The sequence below is a fragment of the Salmo salar genome, chromosome 01, assembly GCF_965601325.2.
Source record: "Salmo salar chromosome 01, fSalSal1, whole genome shotgun sequence".
Taxonomy (NCBI): Eukaryota; Metazoa; Chordata; class Actinopteri; order Salmoniformes; family Salmonidae; genus Salmo; species Salmo salar.
In genome coordinates, this window is record NC_138291.1 from 178,218,737 (window position 1) to 178,234,604 (window position 15,868).

The following is a 15,868-nucleotide window of genomic DNA, read 5'->3' on the forward strand; positions in this document are numbered from 1 at the left end:
AGAAGTGTACACCTCTGATTGTAAATCTACACAAAGCCAGACTGTCCTTTCTAAAATAATGAAGCACTTCTCTTGTCTCAACAGAGGAAGCCAACTCGCTGGGAGCCAACATCTCTCTCAATTAACTGAAATAAAGGCAAATCACCTGGATGGGATGGTATTCCTACTGAATTCTATTTAAATAAAAAGTTAGAATCAATTAGGTCTACTATTGCTTGAAATGATTAACACAACTGTTCACAAAGGTTCATTTGGGGGGAGATGTGAATACAGCACTAATTTTGCTTTTATTAAAACGAGGTAAGGAGCCACCCATTCACCCCCTATCTTTGATAAACACCGATATTAAACTGTTTTACAAAATGTTGTCTTCCCGTCTCGAGACTTAATTACCCAAATTACTCCACACGGTTTTGTTAAACTTTATTCTCGGGCCTTCCGAGAGGCTCAACGGTTTAAGTCATGCAGTGCTAGAGGCGTCACTACAGACCCGGGTTCGATCACAACCGGCTTTGATCGGGAGTCCAAAAGTGCGGCGCACAATTGGCCCAGCGGTGTCCGGGTTATGGGAGGTTTTGGCCGAGTGGGCTTTACTTGGTTCATCGTGCTCTAGCGACTCCTTGTGGTGGGCCAGGCACCTGCAGGCTGACAAAGGTAGTCAGTTGAATGTTTCCTCCCACACATAGGTGCGGCTGGCTTTCCGGGTTAAGTGGGCTGGTGTTAAGAAGTGCGGTTTGGCAGGTCATGTTTTGGAGGACACCTGACTCGACCTTTGCCTCCCGAGCCCTTTGGGGAGTTGCAGCGATGAGACGATCGAAATTGGGGAGTAAAATACAACAGAAAACTATATAATAATACTTTATCCTTTATCCTCCGCCGCATAGTACACATCTTAGATGCTTCATACAGCCTTGGGCTGTATTATCTCTCCAGCCAAAAAATGGTTTTGATAGACTAGAAATGGTCATATCTCTAGTCTGTATTGGAACATGTGGGACTTGGCTCCAATTTCATTCATATGATTAAAATACTATATGCTAATCCCTCAGCCATAGTAATTAGAGGAAATAACTGTTCTGCTCTGTTCAGAATCACTAGAAGCCCAGGTAATCTACTGATCACTTCATCTCATTAAACATACATAGACATGATATGTTATTATATCAATCTCAGTCGGTCGCTTACACATTGAAGATCATAGATAAATTATAAAATGAATCAAACCAAATCAGCCTTACTGTTTCTCTGATGGAGGCCTACGGCTTCATGTTTTAGAAACTTACATTTAAATGGATAATGTACTTGTAAACCCCCCCCCCCCCAAAACATAAAATTACAAAACAAATAAAACCGTTTTGGGCTTTGTTTTTTTTCTCAATTTGTGGTGTACAAATTATTTGTATTTTCCGGCCACCAGACCATTCACTCTCAACATAAAATCGTCCCGTGGCTGAATCTAGTCGCCTAGCCCTGATGTAGTCCTAGCACACCTGAGTGGCCTGTCCTAGCCCTGATGTAGGCCTAGCACACCTGAGTGGCCTGTCCTAGCCCTGATGTAGGCCTAGCACACCTGAGTGGCCTGTCCTAGCCCTGATGTAGGCCTAGCACACCTGAGTGGCCTGTCCTAGCCCTGATGTAGGCCTAGCACACCTGAGTGGCCTGTCCTAGCCCTGATGTAGGCCTAGCACACCTGAGTGGCCTGTCCTAGCCCTGATGTAGGCCTAGCACACCTGAGTGGCCTGTCCTAGCCCTGATGTAGGCCTAGCACACCTGAGTGGCCTGTCCTAGCCCTGATGTAGGCCTAGCACACCTGAGTGGCCTGTCCTAGCCCTGATGTAGGCCTAGCACACCTGAGTGGCCTGTCCTAGCCCTGATGTAGGCCTAGCACACCTGAGTGGCCTGTCCTAGCCCTGATGTAGGCCTAGCACACCTGAGTGGCCTGTCCTAGCCCTGATGTAGGCCTAGCACACCTGAGTGGCCTGTCCTAGCCCTGATGTAGGCCTAGCACACCTGAGTGGCCTGTCCTAGCCCTGATGTAGGCCTAGCACACCTGAGTGGCCTGTCCTAGCCCTGATGTAGGCCTAGCACACCTGAGTGGCCTGTCCTAGCCCTGATGTAGGCCTAGCACACCTGAGTGGCCTGTCCTAGCCCTGATGTAGGCCTAGCACACCTGAGTGGCCTGTCCTAGCCCTGATGTAGGCCTAGCACACCTGAGTGGCCTGTCCTAGCCCTGATGTAGGCCTAGCACACCTGAGTGGCCTGTCCTAGCCCTGATGTAGGCCTAGCACACCTGAGTGGCCTGTCCTAGCCCTGATGTAGGCCTAGCACACCTGAGTGGCCTGTCCTAGCCCTGATGTAGGCCTAGCACACCTGAGTGGCCTGTCCTAGCCCTGATGTAGGCCTAGCACACCTGAGTGGCCTGTCCTAGCCCTGATGTAGGCCTAGCACACCTGAGTGGCCTGTCCTAGCCCTGATGTAGGCCTAGCACACCTGAGTGGCCTGTCCTAGCCCTGATGTAGGCCTAGCACACCTGAGTGGCCTGTCCTAGCCCTGATGTAGGCCTAGCACACCTGAGTGGCCTGTCCTAGCCCTGATGTAGGCCTAGCACACCTGAGTGGCCTGTCCTAGCCCTGATGTAGGCCTAGCACACCTGAGTGGCCTGTCCTAGCCCTGATGTAGGCCTAGCACACCTGAGTGGCCTGTCCTAGCCCTGATGTAGGCCTAGCACACCTGAGTGGCCTGTCCTAGCCCTGATGTAGGCCTAGCACACCTGAGTGGCCTGTCCTAGCCCTGATGTAGGCCTAGCACACCTGAGTGGCCTGTCCTAGCCCTGATGTAGGCCTAGCACACCTGAGTGGCCTGTCCTAGCCCTGATGTAGGCCTAGCACACCTGAGTGGCCTGTCCTAGCCCTGATGTAGGCCTAGCACACCTGAGTGGCCTGTCCTAGCCCTGATGTAGGCCTAGCACACCTGAGTGGCCTGTCCTAGCCCTGATGTAGGCCTAGCACACCTGAGTGGCCTGTCCTAGCCCTGATGTAGGCCTAGCACACCTGAGTGGCCTGTCCTAGCCCTGATGTAGGCCTAGCACACCTGAGTGGCCTGTCCTAGCCCTGATGTAGGCCTAGCACACCTGAGTGGCCTGTCCTAGCCCTGATGTAGGCCTAGCACACCTGAGTGGTCTGTCCTAGCCCTGATGTAGGCCTAGCACACCTGAGTGGCCTGTCCTAGCCCTGATGTAGGCCTAGCACACCTGAGTGGCCTGTGTGATGTTGTTACTGTTATTTCACAGGTATAAGAGGAACTTAATGTGACAGTGAAACAGCGGTGTTCCTCCAGTGTGACTCTGTCCTGTGGGTGGCTTGTGGGTTGAGTGGTTTACCTGACTGACTGTCCTGTCTCCTGTGCTGTTCTCAGATCAGTCCCAGGGCCATGTTGTTCGGTCACACAGCCTCCATCACCTGCCTGTCTAAAGCCAGCCCCTGCAGTGACAAGCAGTACATCGTCAGCGCCTCAGAGAGTGGGTGAGTAGTGAATACAGTAGGTGTACGCCACAGGAAGTACAGTGGTGGGCGCACGCCACAGGAAGTACAGTGGTGGGCGCACGCCACAGGGAGCCAATCAGTTGTGTTGTGACAAGGTAGGGGTGATATACAGAAGAGAGGCCTATTTGTTAAAAGACCAAGTTCATATTATGGCAAGAACAGCTCAAATAAGCAAAGAGTTGACATGATGGTCAGTCAATCTGGACAATTTCAAGAACTTGGAAAGTATCTTCAAGTGCAGTCACAAAAACCATCAAGTACTATGATGAAACAGGCTCTCATAAGGATCGCCACAGGAAAGGAAGATCTAGAGTTACCTCTGCTGCAGAGGATAAGTTAATTAGAATTACCAGCCTCAGAAATTGCAGCCCAAATAAATGCTTCACAGAGTTCAAGTAACAGACACATCTCAACATCAACTGTTCAGAGGAGACTGTGTGAATCAGTCATTCATGATTGAATTGCTGCAAAGAAACCACTACTAAAGGACACCAATAAGAAGAAGAGACTTGCTTGGGCCAAGAAACACGAGCAATGGATATTAGACCGGTTGGAATCTGTCACCGCTGTGTCTTTGTGAGACGCAGAGTAGATGAACGGATGATCTCCGCATATGTGGTTCCCACTGTGAAGCACGGAGGAGGAGGTGTGATGGTGTTGGGGTGCTTTGCTGCTTTGTGATATATTTAGAATTCAAGGCACACTTAACCAGCATGGCTACCACAGCATTCTGCAGCGATACACCATCCCATCTGGTTTGCGCTTAGTGGGACTATCATTTGTTTTTCAACAGGACAATGACCCAAAACACACCTCCGGGTTGTGTAAGGGCTATTTGACCAAGAAGGAGAGTGATGGAGTGCTGCAGCAGATGACCTGACCTCCACAATCACCTGATCTCAACCCAATTGAGATGATTTGGGATGAGTTGGACTGCGGAGTGAAGGAATAGCAGTCAACAAATGCTCAGCATATGTGGGAACTCATTCAAGACGGTTGGAAAAGCATTCCAGGTGAAGCTGGTTGAGAGAATGCGATGAGTGTGCAAAGCTGTCATCAAGGCAAAGGGTGGCTACTTTGAAGAATCTCAAATAGTAAATATATTTTGATTTAACACTTAAAAAAAAAAAAATTATGTACTACATGATTCCTTATGTGTTACACTACATGACTAAAAGTATGTGGACACCTGCTCGTAGAACATCTCATTCCAAAATGTTGGCCATTTTAATATGGAGTTGGTCCCCCGTTTGCTGCTATAAAAGCCTCCACTCTTCTGGGAAGGCTTTCCACAACATGTTGGACATTTCTGCATGGAGTGTTAGTGAGGTCAGGGCTCTGTGCAGGCGATCAAGTTCTTCCACACAGATCTTAACAAACCATTTCTGTATGGACCTCACTTTCTTTACGAGGGCATTGTCATGCTGAAACGGGAAAGGGCCTTCCCCAAAATGTTGCCTCGAAGTTGGAAGCACAGAATCGTCTAGAATTGCATTGTATGCTGTAGCGTTAAGATTTCCCTTCACTGGAACTACGAGGCCTTGCCCAAACCATGAGAAACAGCCCCAGACCATTATTCCTCCTCCACCAAACTTTACAGTTGGCTATGCATTTACTATGCATTGGGCCAGGTTGCGTTCTCCTGGCTTCTGCCAAATCCAGATTTGTCTGTTGGACTGCCAGATGGTGAAGTGTGATTCATCCCTCCAGAGAATGCGTTTCCACTGCTCCATTATCCAATGGCACCGAGCTTTACACCACTCCAGCCGACACTTGGCATTGGGCATGGTGATCTTAGGCTTGTGTGCGGCTGCTCGGCCATGGAAACCCATTTCATGAAGCTCCCGCCGAACAGTTATTGCGCTGACGTTGCTTCCAGAGACAGTTTGGAACTCGGTAGTGAGTGTTGCAGCTGAGGACAGACGATTTGTACTAGCTACTCTCTTAAGCACCTGTTCTGTGAGATTGTGTGGCCTACCACTTTATGGTTGAGCCATTGTTGCTCCAAGACGTTTCCACTTTACAATAACAGCACTTACAGTTGACTGGGGACAGCTCTAGCAGGGACAAAATTTGACAAACTCAGTTGTTGGAAAGGTGGCATCCTATGACTGTGCCACATTGAAAGTCACTGAGCTCTTCAGTAAGGCCATTCTACTGACAGTGTTTGTCTATGGAGATTGCATGGCAGTGTGTATGATTTTATACACCTGTCAGCAACGGGTGTGGCTGAAATAGCCGAATCCACTCATTTGAATGGGTGTCCACATGCTTTTGTGTGTATGTGTGGTGGTAGTGATTCCTCTAATGTAGTCTTTTCACCATCTGTTTTGTGTGCAGGGAGATGTGTTTGTGGGATGTCAACGATGGACGCTGTATTGAGTTCACTAAGCTGGCCTGCGCTCACACAGGGATCCAGGTAACGTATATGACCCTAACTTTTCTCACCACATGTCTGTGGTCCATGTCTGTGGTCCAGGGCTCTTTTCCCATGTCTGTGGTCCATGTCTGTGGTCCATGTCTGTGGTCCATGTCTGTGGTCCATGTCTGTGGTCCATGTCTGTGGTCCATGTCTGTGGTCCATGTCTGTGGTCCAGGGCTCTTTTCCCATGTCTGTGGTCCATGTCTGTGGTCCATGTCTGTGGTCCATGTCTGTGGTCCATGTCTGTGGTCCATGTCTGTGGTCCAGGGGTCTTTTCCCATGTCTGCTGTCTTTGATTCCTCGGTTTGAGGAGGAAGTGAGGGAAGAACTGGAATTGAGGAAACACCGATTGAGATAGAATCCATGGTTTATACTCTTCCCTCTAAACCACACCTGTCCTGTCCTATCAACTCTATACACATCACCTCGTCCTCTCAGGACACATCACCTCGTCCTCTCGGGACGTATCTCCTAGTCCCCTCGGGACGCGTCTCCTAGTCCTCTCAGGACGTGTCACTCGTCTGATGGTGTATACTGTCTCCTCTAAGAGTCTGAAGTCCTGTCCTCTACCTAGTTCCACTTGTTCACCATCAGTACACAGCCTAAGGGCTGTGAAACCCTATTCTCTCGTTGCCATGCCTCCACAATCAAGTTGTTGTCACGCCTCCCTTGAATGGTCTGCTGGGAGCGGACCATTTAATATTTTGATTAGATGTTCGGCTGACAGTCTGCAATTGTTATATTTATTGAAATTGGAGCTGAAACAACGGTCACCCAGGTCATAGACTGTGTTTTCTCTGCTACTGCACGGCAATCAGTACTGATGCACCAAGTGTAGAACCAACAGGACCCTGAACAGCTTCTACCTCCCAAGCCATAAGACTGCTAAATAGTCGTGAAAACCAGCGGGCTGCAAATGTGTTGTTGAAACGTTTAGTCGTCACTGTTGCTCCTACGGTACTAATCCCCTGAGTACCTTTTGGAGCTCCGCTCAGGCAAGGAATTTGATTGGTTTGATGTGTTGTGAGGTGTCATTGATTTACTCTGGGTTCCCGCCCCTCTTTAGCTGTTTTCTGCCATGGAACTTCCTCAGGCTTGCCGTTTTAGGGGAAACCTGGTTCGTAACGAGGCGAGCGAAACCCTGACCTTATCACTTGTCCGTGTTTTTATATTGTGTCTCCTTTGAGTCTCACTGGTCCTGTCCTTTTACCTATTTCTACCAGTTCACCATCGGTACGCAGCGTGAGGGTTGTCTGCTGTGTAATGGACATTACCCATCAATCATAGGTGCTACTATCCTTAGCACTAACCCCAACCCTCACCCTTCTCCTCTGTCTAGTTCTACCAGTTCACCATCGGTACGCAGCGTGAGGGTTGTCTGCTGTGTAACCAACATTACCCATCAATCATAGGTGCTACTATCCTTAGCACTAACCCCAACCCTCACCCTTCTCCTCTGTCTAGTTCTACCAGTTCACCATCGGTACGCAGCGTGAGGGTCGTCTGCTGTGTAACCAACATTACCCATCAATCATAGGTGCTACTATCCTTAGCACTAACCCCAACCCTCACCCTTCTCCTCTGTCTAGTTCTACCAGTTCACCATCGGTACGCAGCGTGAGGGTCGTCTGCTGTGTAACCAACATTACCCATCAATCATAGGTGCTACTATCCTTAGCACTAACCCCAACCCTCACCCTTCTCCTCTGTCTAGTTCTACCAGTTCACCATCGGTACCCAGCGTGAGGGTCGTCTGCTGTGTAATGGACATTACCCATCAATCATAGGTGCTACTATCCTTAGCACTAACCCCAACCCTCACCCTTCTCCTCTGTCTAGTTCTACCAGTTCACCATCGGTACGCAGCGTGAGGGTCGTCTGCTGTGTAACCAACATTACCCATCAATCATAGGTGCTACTATCCTTAGCACTAACCCCAACCCTCACCCTTCTCCTCTGTCTAGTTCTACCAGTTCACCATCGGTACGCAGCGTGAGGGTCGTCTGCTGTGTAATGGACATTACCCATCAATCATAGGTGCTACTATCCTTAGCACTAACCCCAACCCTCACCCTTCTCCTCTGTCTAGTTCTACCAGTTCACCATCGGTACGCAGCGTGAGGGTCGTCTGCTGTGTAATGGACATTACCCATCAATCATAGGTGCTACTATCCTTAGCACTAACCCCAACCCTCACCCTTCTCCTCTGTCTAGTTCTACCAGTTCACCATCGGTACGCAGCGTGAGGGTCGTCTGCTGTGTAATGGACATTACCCATCAATCATAGGTGCTACTATCCTTAGCACTAACCCCAACCCTCACCCTTCTCCTCTGTCTAGTTCTACCAGTTCACCATCGGTACGCAGCGTGAGGGTCGTCTGCTGTGTAATGGACATTACCCATCAATCATAGGTGCTACTATCCTTAGCACTAACCCCAACCCTCACCCTTCTCCTCTGTCTAGTTCTACCAGTTCACCATCGGTACGCAGCGTGAGGGTTGTCTGCTGTGTAATGGACATTACCCATCAATCATAGGTGCTACTATCCTTAGCACTAACCCCAACCCTCACCCTTCTCCTCTGTCTAGTTCTACCAGTTCACCATCGGTACGCAGCGTGAGGGTTGTCTGCTGTGTAACCAACATTACCCATCAATCATAGGTGCTACTATCCTTAGCACTAACCCCAACCCTCACCCTTCTCCTCTGTCTAGTTCTACCAGTTCACCATCGGTACGCAGCGTGAGGGTCGTCTGCTGTGTAATGGACATTACCCATCAATCATAGGTGCTACTATCCTTAGCACTAACCCCAACCCTCACCCTTCTCCTCTGTCTAGTTCTACCAGTTCACCATCGGTACGCAGCGTGAGGGTCGTCTGCTGTGTAATGGACATTACCCATCAATCATAGGTGCTACTATCCTTAGCACTAACCCCAACCCTCACCCTTCTCCTCTGTCTAGTTCTACCAGTTCACCATCGGTACGCAGCGTGAGGGTCGTCTGCTGTGTAATGGACATTACCCAGAGATCCTAGTGGTGGACGCCACCAGCCTGGAGGTCCTCTACTCCCTCGTCTCTAAGATCTCTCCTGATTGGATCAGCTCCATGAGCATCATACACTCACATCGCACACAAGGTAGCCTACGTCACACGATGCTATACAATACTATACTATGCTATGCTATACAATGCTATGCTATGCTATACAATACTATACTATGCTATGCTATACAATACTATGCTATATTATGCTATGCTCTTCTATACGATACTATCCTATACTATGCTCTGCCATACAATAATATCCTATACTATGTTATGTTATACTATGCATCATACACACACACACACACACACACACACACACACACACAATTTCAGTCAACCATAGGGTTCCAAAATTTCAGGAGTTTACCAGGTTTTTTCAAAAATCCCGTTTGGATGATTCCCAGAATCAGTAGGGAATAAGCAGGGAGGGAATCCTCCCAAATGGGATTTTTGAAAATGTAACTGAACTTTGCACCACTAGTCGTCCACCACGGACGGCCAACATCAGCCACTCGGTCTGTCATTGAGGAACAGTCCACTAACGCTTCTAAAACTTGATTAGATAGACCTCTGACCATGGTAACGTTGTTCAGCCGCCATGGTAACGTTGTTCAGCCGCCATGGTAACGTTGTTCAGCCGCCATGGTAACGTTGTTCAGCCGCCATGGTCAGTATTTACCATGGTAACGTTGTTCAACCTTCATGGTCAGTATTTACCATGGTAACGTTGTTCAGCCTTCATGGTCAGTATTTGCCATGGTAACGTTGTTCAGCCTTCATGGTCAGTATTTGCCATGGTAACGGTGTTCAACCTTCATGGTCAGTATTTGCCATGGTAACGGTGTTCAACCTTCATGGTCAGTATTTGCCATGGTAACGGTGTTCAACCTTCATGGTCAGTATTTACCATGGTAACGGTGTTCAACCTTCATGGTCAGTATTTACCATGGTAACGTTCAGCCTTCATGGTCAGTATTTGCCATGGTAACGTTGTTCAACCTTCATGGTCAGTATTTACCATGGTAATGTTGTTCAGCCTTCATGGTCAGTATTTACCATGGTAACGTTGTTCAACCTTCATGGTCAGTATTTACCATGGTAACGGTGTTCAGCCTTCATGGTCAGTATTTACCATGGTAACGTTGTTCAGCCTTCATGGTCAGGATTTACCATGGTAACGTTGTTCAACTTTCATGGTCAGTATTTACCATGGTAACGTTGTTCAGCCTTCATGGTCAGTATTTACCATGGTAACGTTGTTCAGCCTTCATTGTCAGTATTTACCATGGTAACGTTGTTCAGCCTTCATGGTCAGTATTTACCATGGTAACGTTGTTCAACCTTCATGGTCAGTATTTGCCATGGTAACGTTGTTCAGCCTTCATGGTCAGTATTTGCCATGGTAACGGTGTTCAGCCTTCATGGTCAGTATTTGCCATGGTAACGGTGTTCAGCCTTCATGGTCAGTATTTACCATGGTAACGTTGTTCAGCCTTCATGGTCAGTATTTACCATGGTAACGTTGTTCAGCCTTCATGGTCAGTATTTACCATGGTAACGGTGTTCAGCCTTCATGGTCAGTATTTACCATGGTAACGTTGTTCAGCCTTCATGGTCAGTATTTACCATGGTAACATTGTTCAGCCTTCATGGTCAGTATTTACCATGGTAACGTTGTTCAGCCGCCATGGTCAGTATTTACCATGGTAACGTTGTTCAACCTTCATGGTCAGTATTTGCCATGGTAACGTTGTTCAACCTTCATGGTCAGTATTTACCATGGTAACGTTGTTCAACCTTCATGGTCAGTATTTACCATGGTAACGTTGTTCAGCCTTCATGGTCAGTATTTACCATGGTAACGTTGTTCAGCCTTCATGGTCAGTATTTACCATGGTAACGTTGTTCAGCCTTCATGGTCAGTATTTACCATGGTAACGTTGTTCAACCTTCATGGTCAGTATTTACCATGGTAACGTTGTTCAACCTTCATGGTCAGTATTTACCATGGTAACGTTGTTCAACCTTCATGGTCAGTATTTACCATGGTAACGTTGTTCAACCTTCATGGTCAGTATTTACCATGGTAATGTTGTTCAACCTTCATGGTCAGTATTTACCATGGTAACGTTGTTCAACCTTCATGGTCAGTATTTACCATGGTAACGTTGTTCAGCCTTCATGGTCAGTATTGAGCCATTGATAGTTGATGTGAACTGTAAACTCCTGCATTAAAACCACTCAGACTAAAACCTATAGGGCTGTGCTTTGCATTGTCACCCAATTCTTGCTTTTGTAAAATCACTTTATTAAACAATTATAGGCACTGTTAGACTGACACTGTGTGTGTGTGTGTGTGTGTGTGTGTGTGTGTGTGTGTGTGTGTGTGTGTGTGTGTGTGTGTGTGTGTGTGTGTGTGTGTGTGTGTGTGTGTGTGTGTGTGTGTGTGTGTGTGTGTGTGTGTGTGTGTGTGTGACATATTTTCAGAGGACACAGTGGTAGCAGTATCAGTCACCGGGATACTGAAGGTGTGGATCATCACACAGGATGTCAGCAGGATGCAGGTAGAGTGGGACTGAGTTACATCAGACACTACTGGATGTTGTTGTTATCATGCTGTTAGCTACCACACAATACTCATATTAACCAGGATTTGTTCCAGCTAATATCATGACTATTGGGACTGATTTAGACTAACTGGGATACACACAGACAATTCAAATATCTATTATGGTTCTAATGTATTTTGTTTTTTTGTGGATCCTAGTAACATTAGCGGTCGCTAAGTGGGATGGAAATGAATAATGAATTTCAGTCACCTCTAAGTGTGTGTTTCTTCTTCCTGTCCCTCCCCACCAGGATCTGGATCCAGTGTTTGAGGAGGAGTCTAAGCCCATCTACTGTGGGGGCTGTCAGAGCATCTCCTTCTGCACCTTCACACAGCTCTCTCTGCTGGTGGTCTGCTCCAAGTACTGGAGGGTAGGTGGCAAGAGCCCATGCTCCGTGGGTCTCTCCCTCACTACCCTGGTTGAAACATTTATAGAATCACACTGTAGACCTAGCCCCTTAGATTAGGCCTGATTCCAGATCTGTTTATGCTGTATAACCAACTCTTGTGGTTGTTGACAATAGGAGTTGTGGCAAGACGACACAAACAGATCTGGCATCAGGTTACAGTAGCGTAGCTTTGTGTTTGAGTTTTTGACATGGGGCTTGCAACAACTCCTAACCTCGGACTAACATATCCTGAATTGTGTGTGTCAGGTGTTTGATGCAGGGGATTATTCCTTGCTGTGCTCAGTGCCCAGTGAGAACGACCAGTCTTGGACCGGAGGAGACTTCATCGCCGCTGACAAGATCATCATCTGGACCGAGGACGGATGCTCCTACATCTACAAGCTCCCCGCTAGGTGAGGAACAATATCAACTGTATAGGAGACATGTATTGTGGCATCTGTTAGCCTGTTAGCCTGTTAGCCTGTTAGCCTGTTAGCCTGTTAGCCTGTTAGCCTGTTATTATGGTGTCTGTTATCTTGTCTGTTATACTCGTTGTACCCTTATGCATCTTCTACTCACCTGACAACTATGAATGAATGTACTTTCTTTTTTTTTTTTTTAAATGCACAATGCAATTATCAGGAACATATTATTTTCCATCTTATATCCTAACTAGACAATAGGCTATAAAGGTCTGTGGAAAGTTGTGTAATGTAAATAAATCCAGGGAGGATGAGCCAAACTAGGCTCATTTGGTGAATTTGCGATGAGTGTAAGTTAAGACATTTGAGATAGTTTACTAAGATGTACAGAGCCTTCAGAAAGGATTCAGACACCTTCCCTTTCTCCACATTTTGTTACATTACAGCCTTATTCTAAAATGGATCAAATTATTTTATTTTTTTGTCATCAATCTACACACAATACCCCATAATGACAAAGCGAGGACAGTTAAAAAAAAACAAAAAAAAACAGATACCTTATCATAAACTACCGTTCAAAAGTTTGGGGTCACTTAGAAATATCCTTGTTTTTGAAAGAAAAGCACATTTTCTGTACATTTAAAATAACATCAACTTGATCAGAAATACAGTGTAGATATTGTTAATGTTGTAAATGACTATTGTAGCTGGAAACGGCTGATTTTTAATGGAATATCTACATAGGCGTACAGAGGCCCATTATCAGCAACCATCACTCCTGTGTTCCAATGGCACGTTGTGTTAGCTAATCCAAGCCACTCCTCAGTAAAAGGCAGATGACAGCCCGCTTGGAGTTTGCGAAACGGCACCTAAAGACTCAAGATTCTCTGGTCTGATGAAACCAAGATTGAACTCTTTGGCCTGAATGCCAAGCGTCACGTCTGGAGGAAACCTGGCACCATCCCTACGGTGAAGCATGGTGGTGGTATTATCATGCTGTGGGGATGTTTATCAGCGGCAGGGACCAGTCGGGGGAAAGAGGAACGGAGCTGATAGATCCTTAATGAAAACCTGCTCCAGAGCGCTCAGGACCTCAGACTGGGGTGAAGGTTCACCTTCCAACAGGACAACGACCCTAAGCACACAGCCAAGACAACGCAGGAGTGGCTTCGGGACAAGTCTCTGAATGTCCTTGAGTGGCCCAGACAGAGCCCGGACTTGAACCCAATTGAACATTTCTGGAGAGACCTGAAAATAGCTGTTCAGCGACACTCCCCATCCAACCTGACAGAGCCTGAGAGGATCTGCAGAGAAGAATGGGAGAAACTCCCCAAATACAGGTGTGCCAAGCTTGTAGCGTCAAACCCAAGAGGACTCGAGGCTGCAATCACTGACAAAGTGCTTCAAGAAAGTACTGAGTAAAGGGTCTGAATAATTACGTAAATGTGATATTTTAGTTTTAGAAATTAGCAAACATTTCTAAAAACCTGTTTTTGCTTTGTCATTGTGTGTAGATTAATGAGGGGGGGGAAAAAAACGATTGAATCCATTTTAGAATAAGGCTGTAACGAAACAACAATGTGGATAAAGTCAAGGGGTCTGAATACTTTCTGAATGCACTCTATACACGGTTCTTTGTGCCTGCATCTCTTCTCTCTCCCCCTCGCGCTTGCTCGCCTGCTCTTTTTCTGCGCTTTTGATACCAGTGTGTAAGTCTTCGGTCTGTTGCCTGTAGAATATCCTATAAATTGATGATATGCCCTGCTTTACTGAAGTTGCAAGACATTGCAAACTAAGAAATTGCGAGATAATGCATTGCGAGATAAATCTTTTTATTAATACCGATGGATAGGCCTAGTGCACGATCCTGACTGTCTGCCTGGTGGCCGACCTGCCTATATTGTCCCCTCTCTCTCTCCGTTCTTTGCTAGCTCGCTATGAAAGATGCGTGTGTATGTGTTCTCGGGAAGAACGACAATTAATCAGTCTCCTCTGTTCCCAAAATCCTGAATCTTAGGAGTCGAATTGTCAATTCCTTGTGGAATCGACTCTTGACACAGAATTGGGAGTCAACACCGGTAGGCGACGTGCAAGGATTCGAGTAATCAATTATTTTGGAGTCCACTCTTCACCACTAAGTCATCGTCGTCAACAATTGGAAAAATGGTAGCAGTGAAGCGACAGCAGTGAAGTCCTGTATGGATTTGCGGTCCTGTAATGGTAGTACAGGTGTGATGCTTCACCATCTGAAAGGGACCCAAACCATTACTGCCAGCAGCACAGCTGCATTGTGGTATTTTATGAACTTATCAATTTAACGAATAAGCGATTTACATTTACATTTTAGTCATTTAGCAGACGCTCTTATCCAGAGCGACTTACAGTAGTGAATGCATACATTTCATTTCATACATTTAAAAAAAAAAAATTCGTACTGGTCCCCCCGTGGGAATCGAACCCACAACCCTGGCGTTGCAAACACCATGCGGTGTTTTGAACTAATACAAATGTGCAGTTAGAACGTTACGAAAATTGTCCATTTGTCACATTACTATTGACTTCCACCTTTTGATTTTGATTGGTCCCTAAAGATTATATACAGTATTGCTGTCGGCTGTGATAGATGTGTGGAAGGGAACTAGTTTCCCAGGAAGCAATAGACAATTTTTCAACTGTGCTCATGTTTGTGGAAACTTTGAACATAAGAGTTATATGTAACAGTATACCTGGACTAAACCACCTTTTTATTTCACTTCTTTTTCTATTGGATTGTGTGCGTCTGGTAAGTGGCTCTGAACACCTTTTCGATATTTGCCACTGTAGTTTTCACTTGAGACCAGCTGTTTTAGTTGTAGTTGGATTGTTTTTAGCAGGGAAATCACTAGTCAGAAAGGCTGTTCGGCTTCTACGTGCCAGTCTGTAAGAAACCATTCTGAGGTGGATTTCCCTGTTTAGTTTGTTTTACAGGTTTGTGTGTTTACAGTTGCGATGGTGGATTAGTTAGTTCTAGTTTAGTTGATTTGTAGGCGGTGAGAGAAATAACTAAACTGGGCTGACCTCTGTTCCTTTTTCTCTCTCTCCCCTTTCTCTCCCTCTATCCCTCTCTCTCCCCCTCTCCCTCTATCCCTCTCTCTCCCAGCTGCCTGCCTGCCAGTGAACACTTCCGTACTGATGTAGGAAAGACCGCCGAAGGCTCCATCCCACCTCTGGTGTACAGCATCGCAGACCGCACCGACAAACAGGTTACTCCTGTCCATCCATCACTCTAACACACACACACACACAATCACTCACTCTCAGTGAAGAGCTTTCTGGTTTAAAGACAGAAATAAGATCTGTTTTGAAGTAATTCATTACTTTTTGCACAAAAAACCCTGTCCACCTCCATGTAAATGGAACACGCTGTCTCTTATGTTGAAGAGAATCAGTAGCAC

At 46.5% G+C, this 15,868-nt stretch overlaps 1 protein-coding gene across 2 annotated transcripts in view; it reads left to right on the forward strand.

Annotated features, from left to right (window-relative positions):
- The window catches only part of wdr7 (WD repeat domain 7), a 403,835-nt gene that overhangs the window by 20,287 nt on the left and 367,680 nt on the right, over positions 1-15,868 (forward strand). For both annotated transcript variants that reach the window (XM_045693965.2, XM_082956906.1), the window contains exons 3-9: positions 3,415-3,521; positions 5,883-5,961; positions 8,929-9,103; positions 11,503-11,579; positions 11,875-11,994; positions 12,280-12,425; positions 15,574-15,676. In XM_045693965.2, coding sequence (XP_045549921.1) covers positions 3,415-3,521; positions 5,883-5,961; positions 8,929-9,103; positions 11,503-11,579; positions 11,875-11,994; positions 12,280-12,425; positions 15,574-15,676 — 807 coding nt within the window. The remainder of the gene's footprint in view (positions 1-3,414; positions 3,522-5,882; positions 5,962-8,928; positions 9,104-11,502; positions 11,580-11,874; positions 11,995-12,279; positions 12,426-15,573; positions 15,677-15,868) is intronic.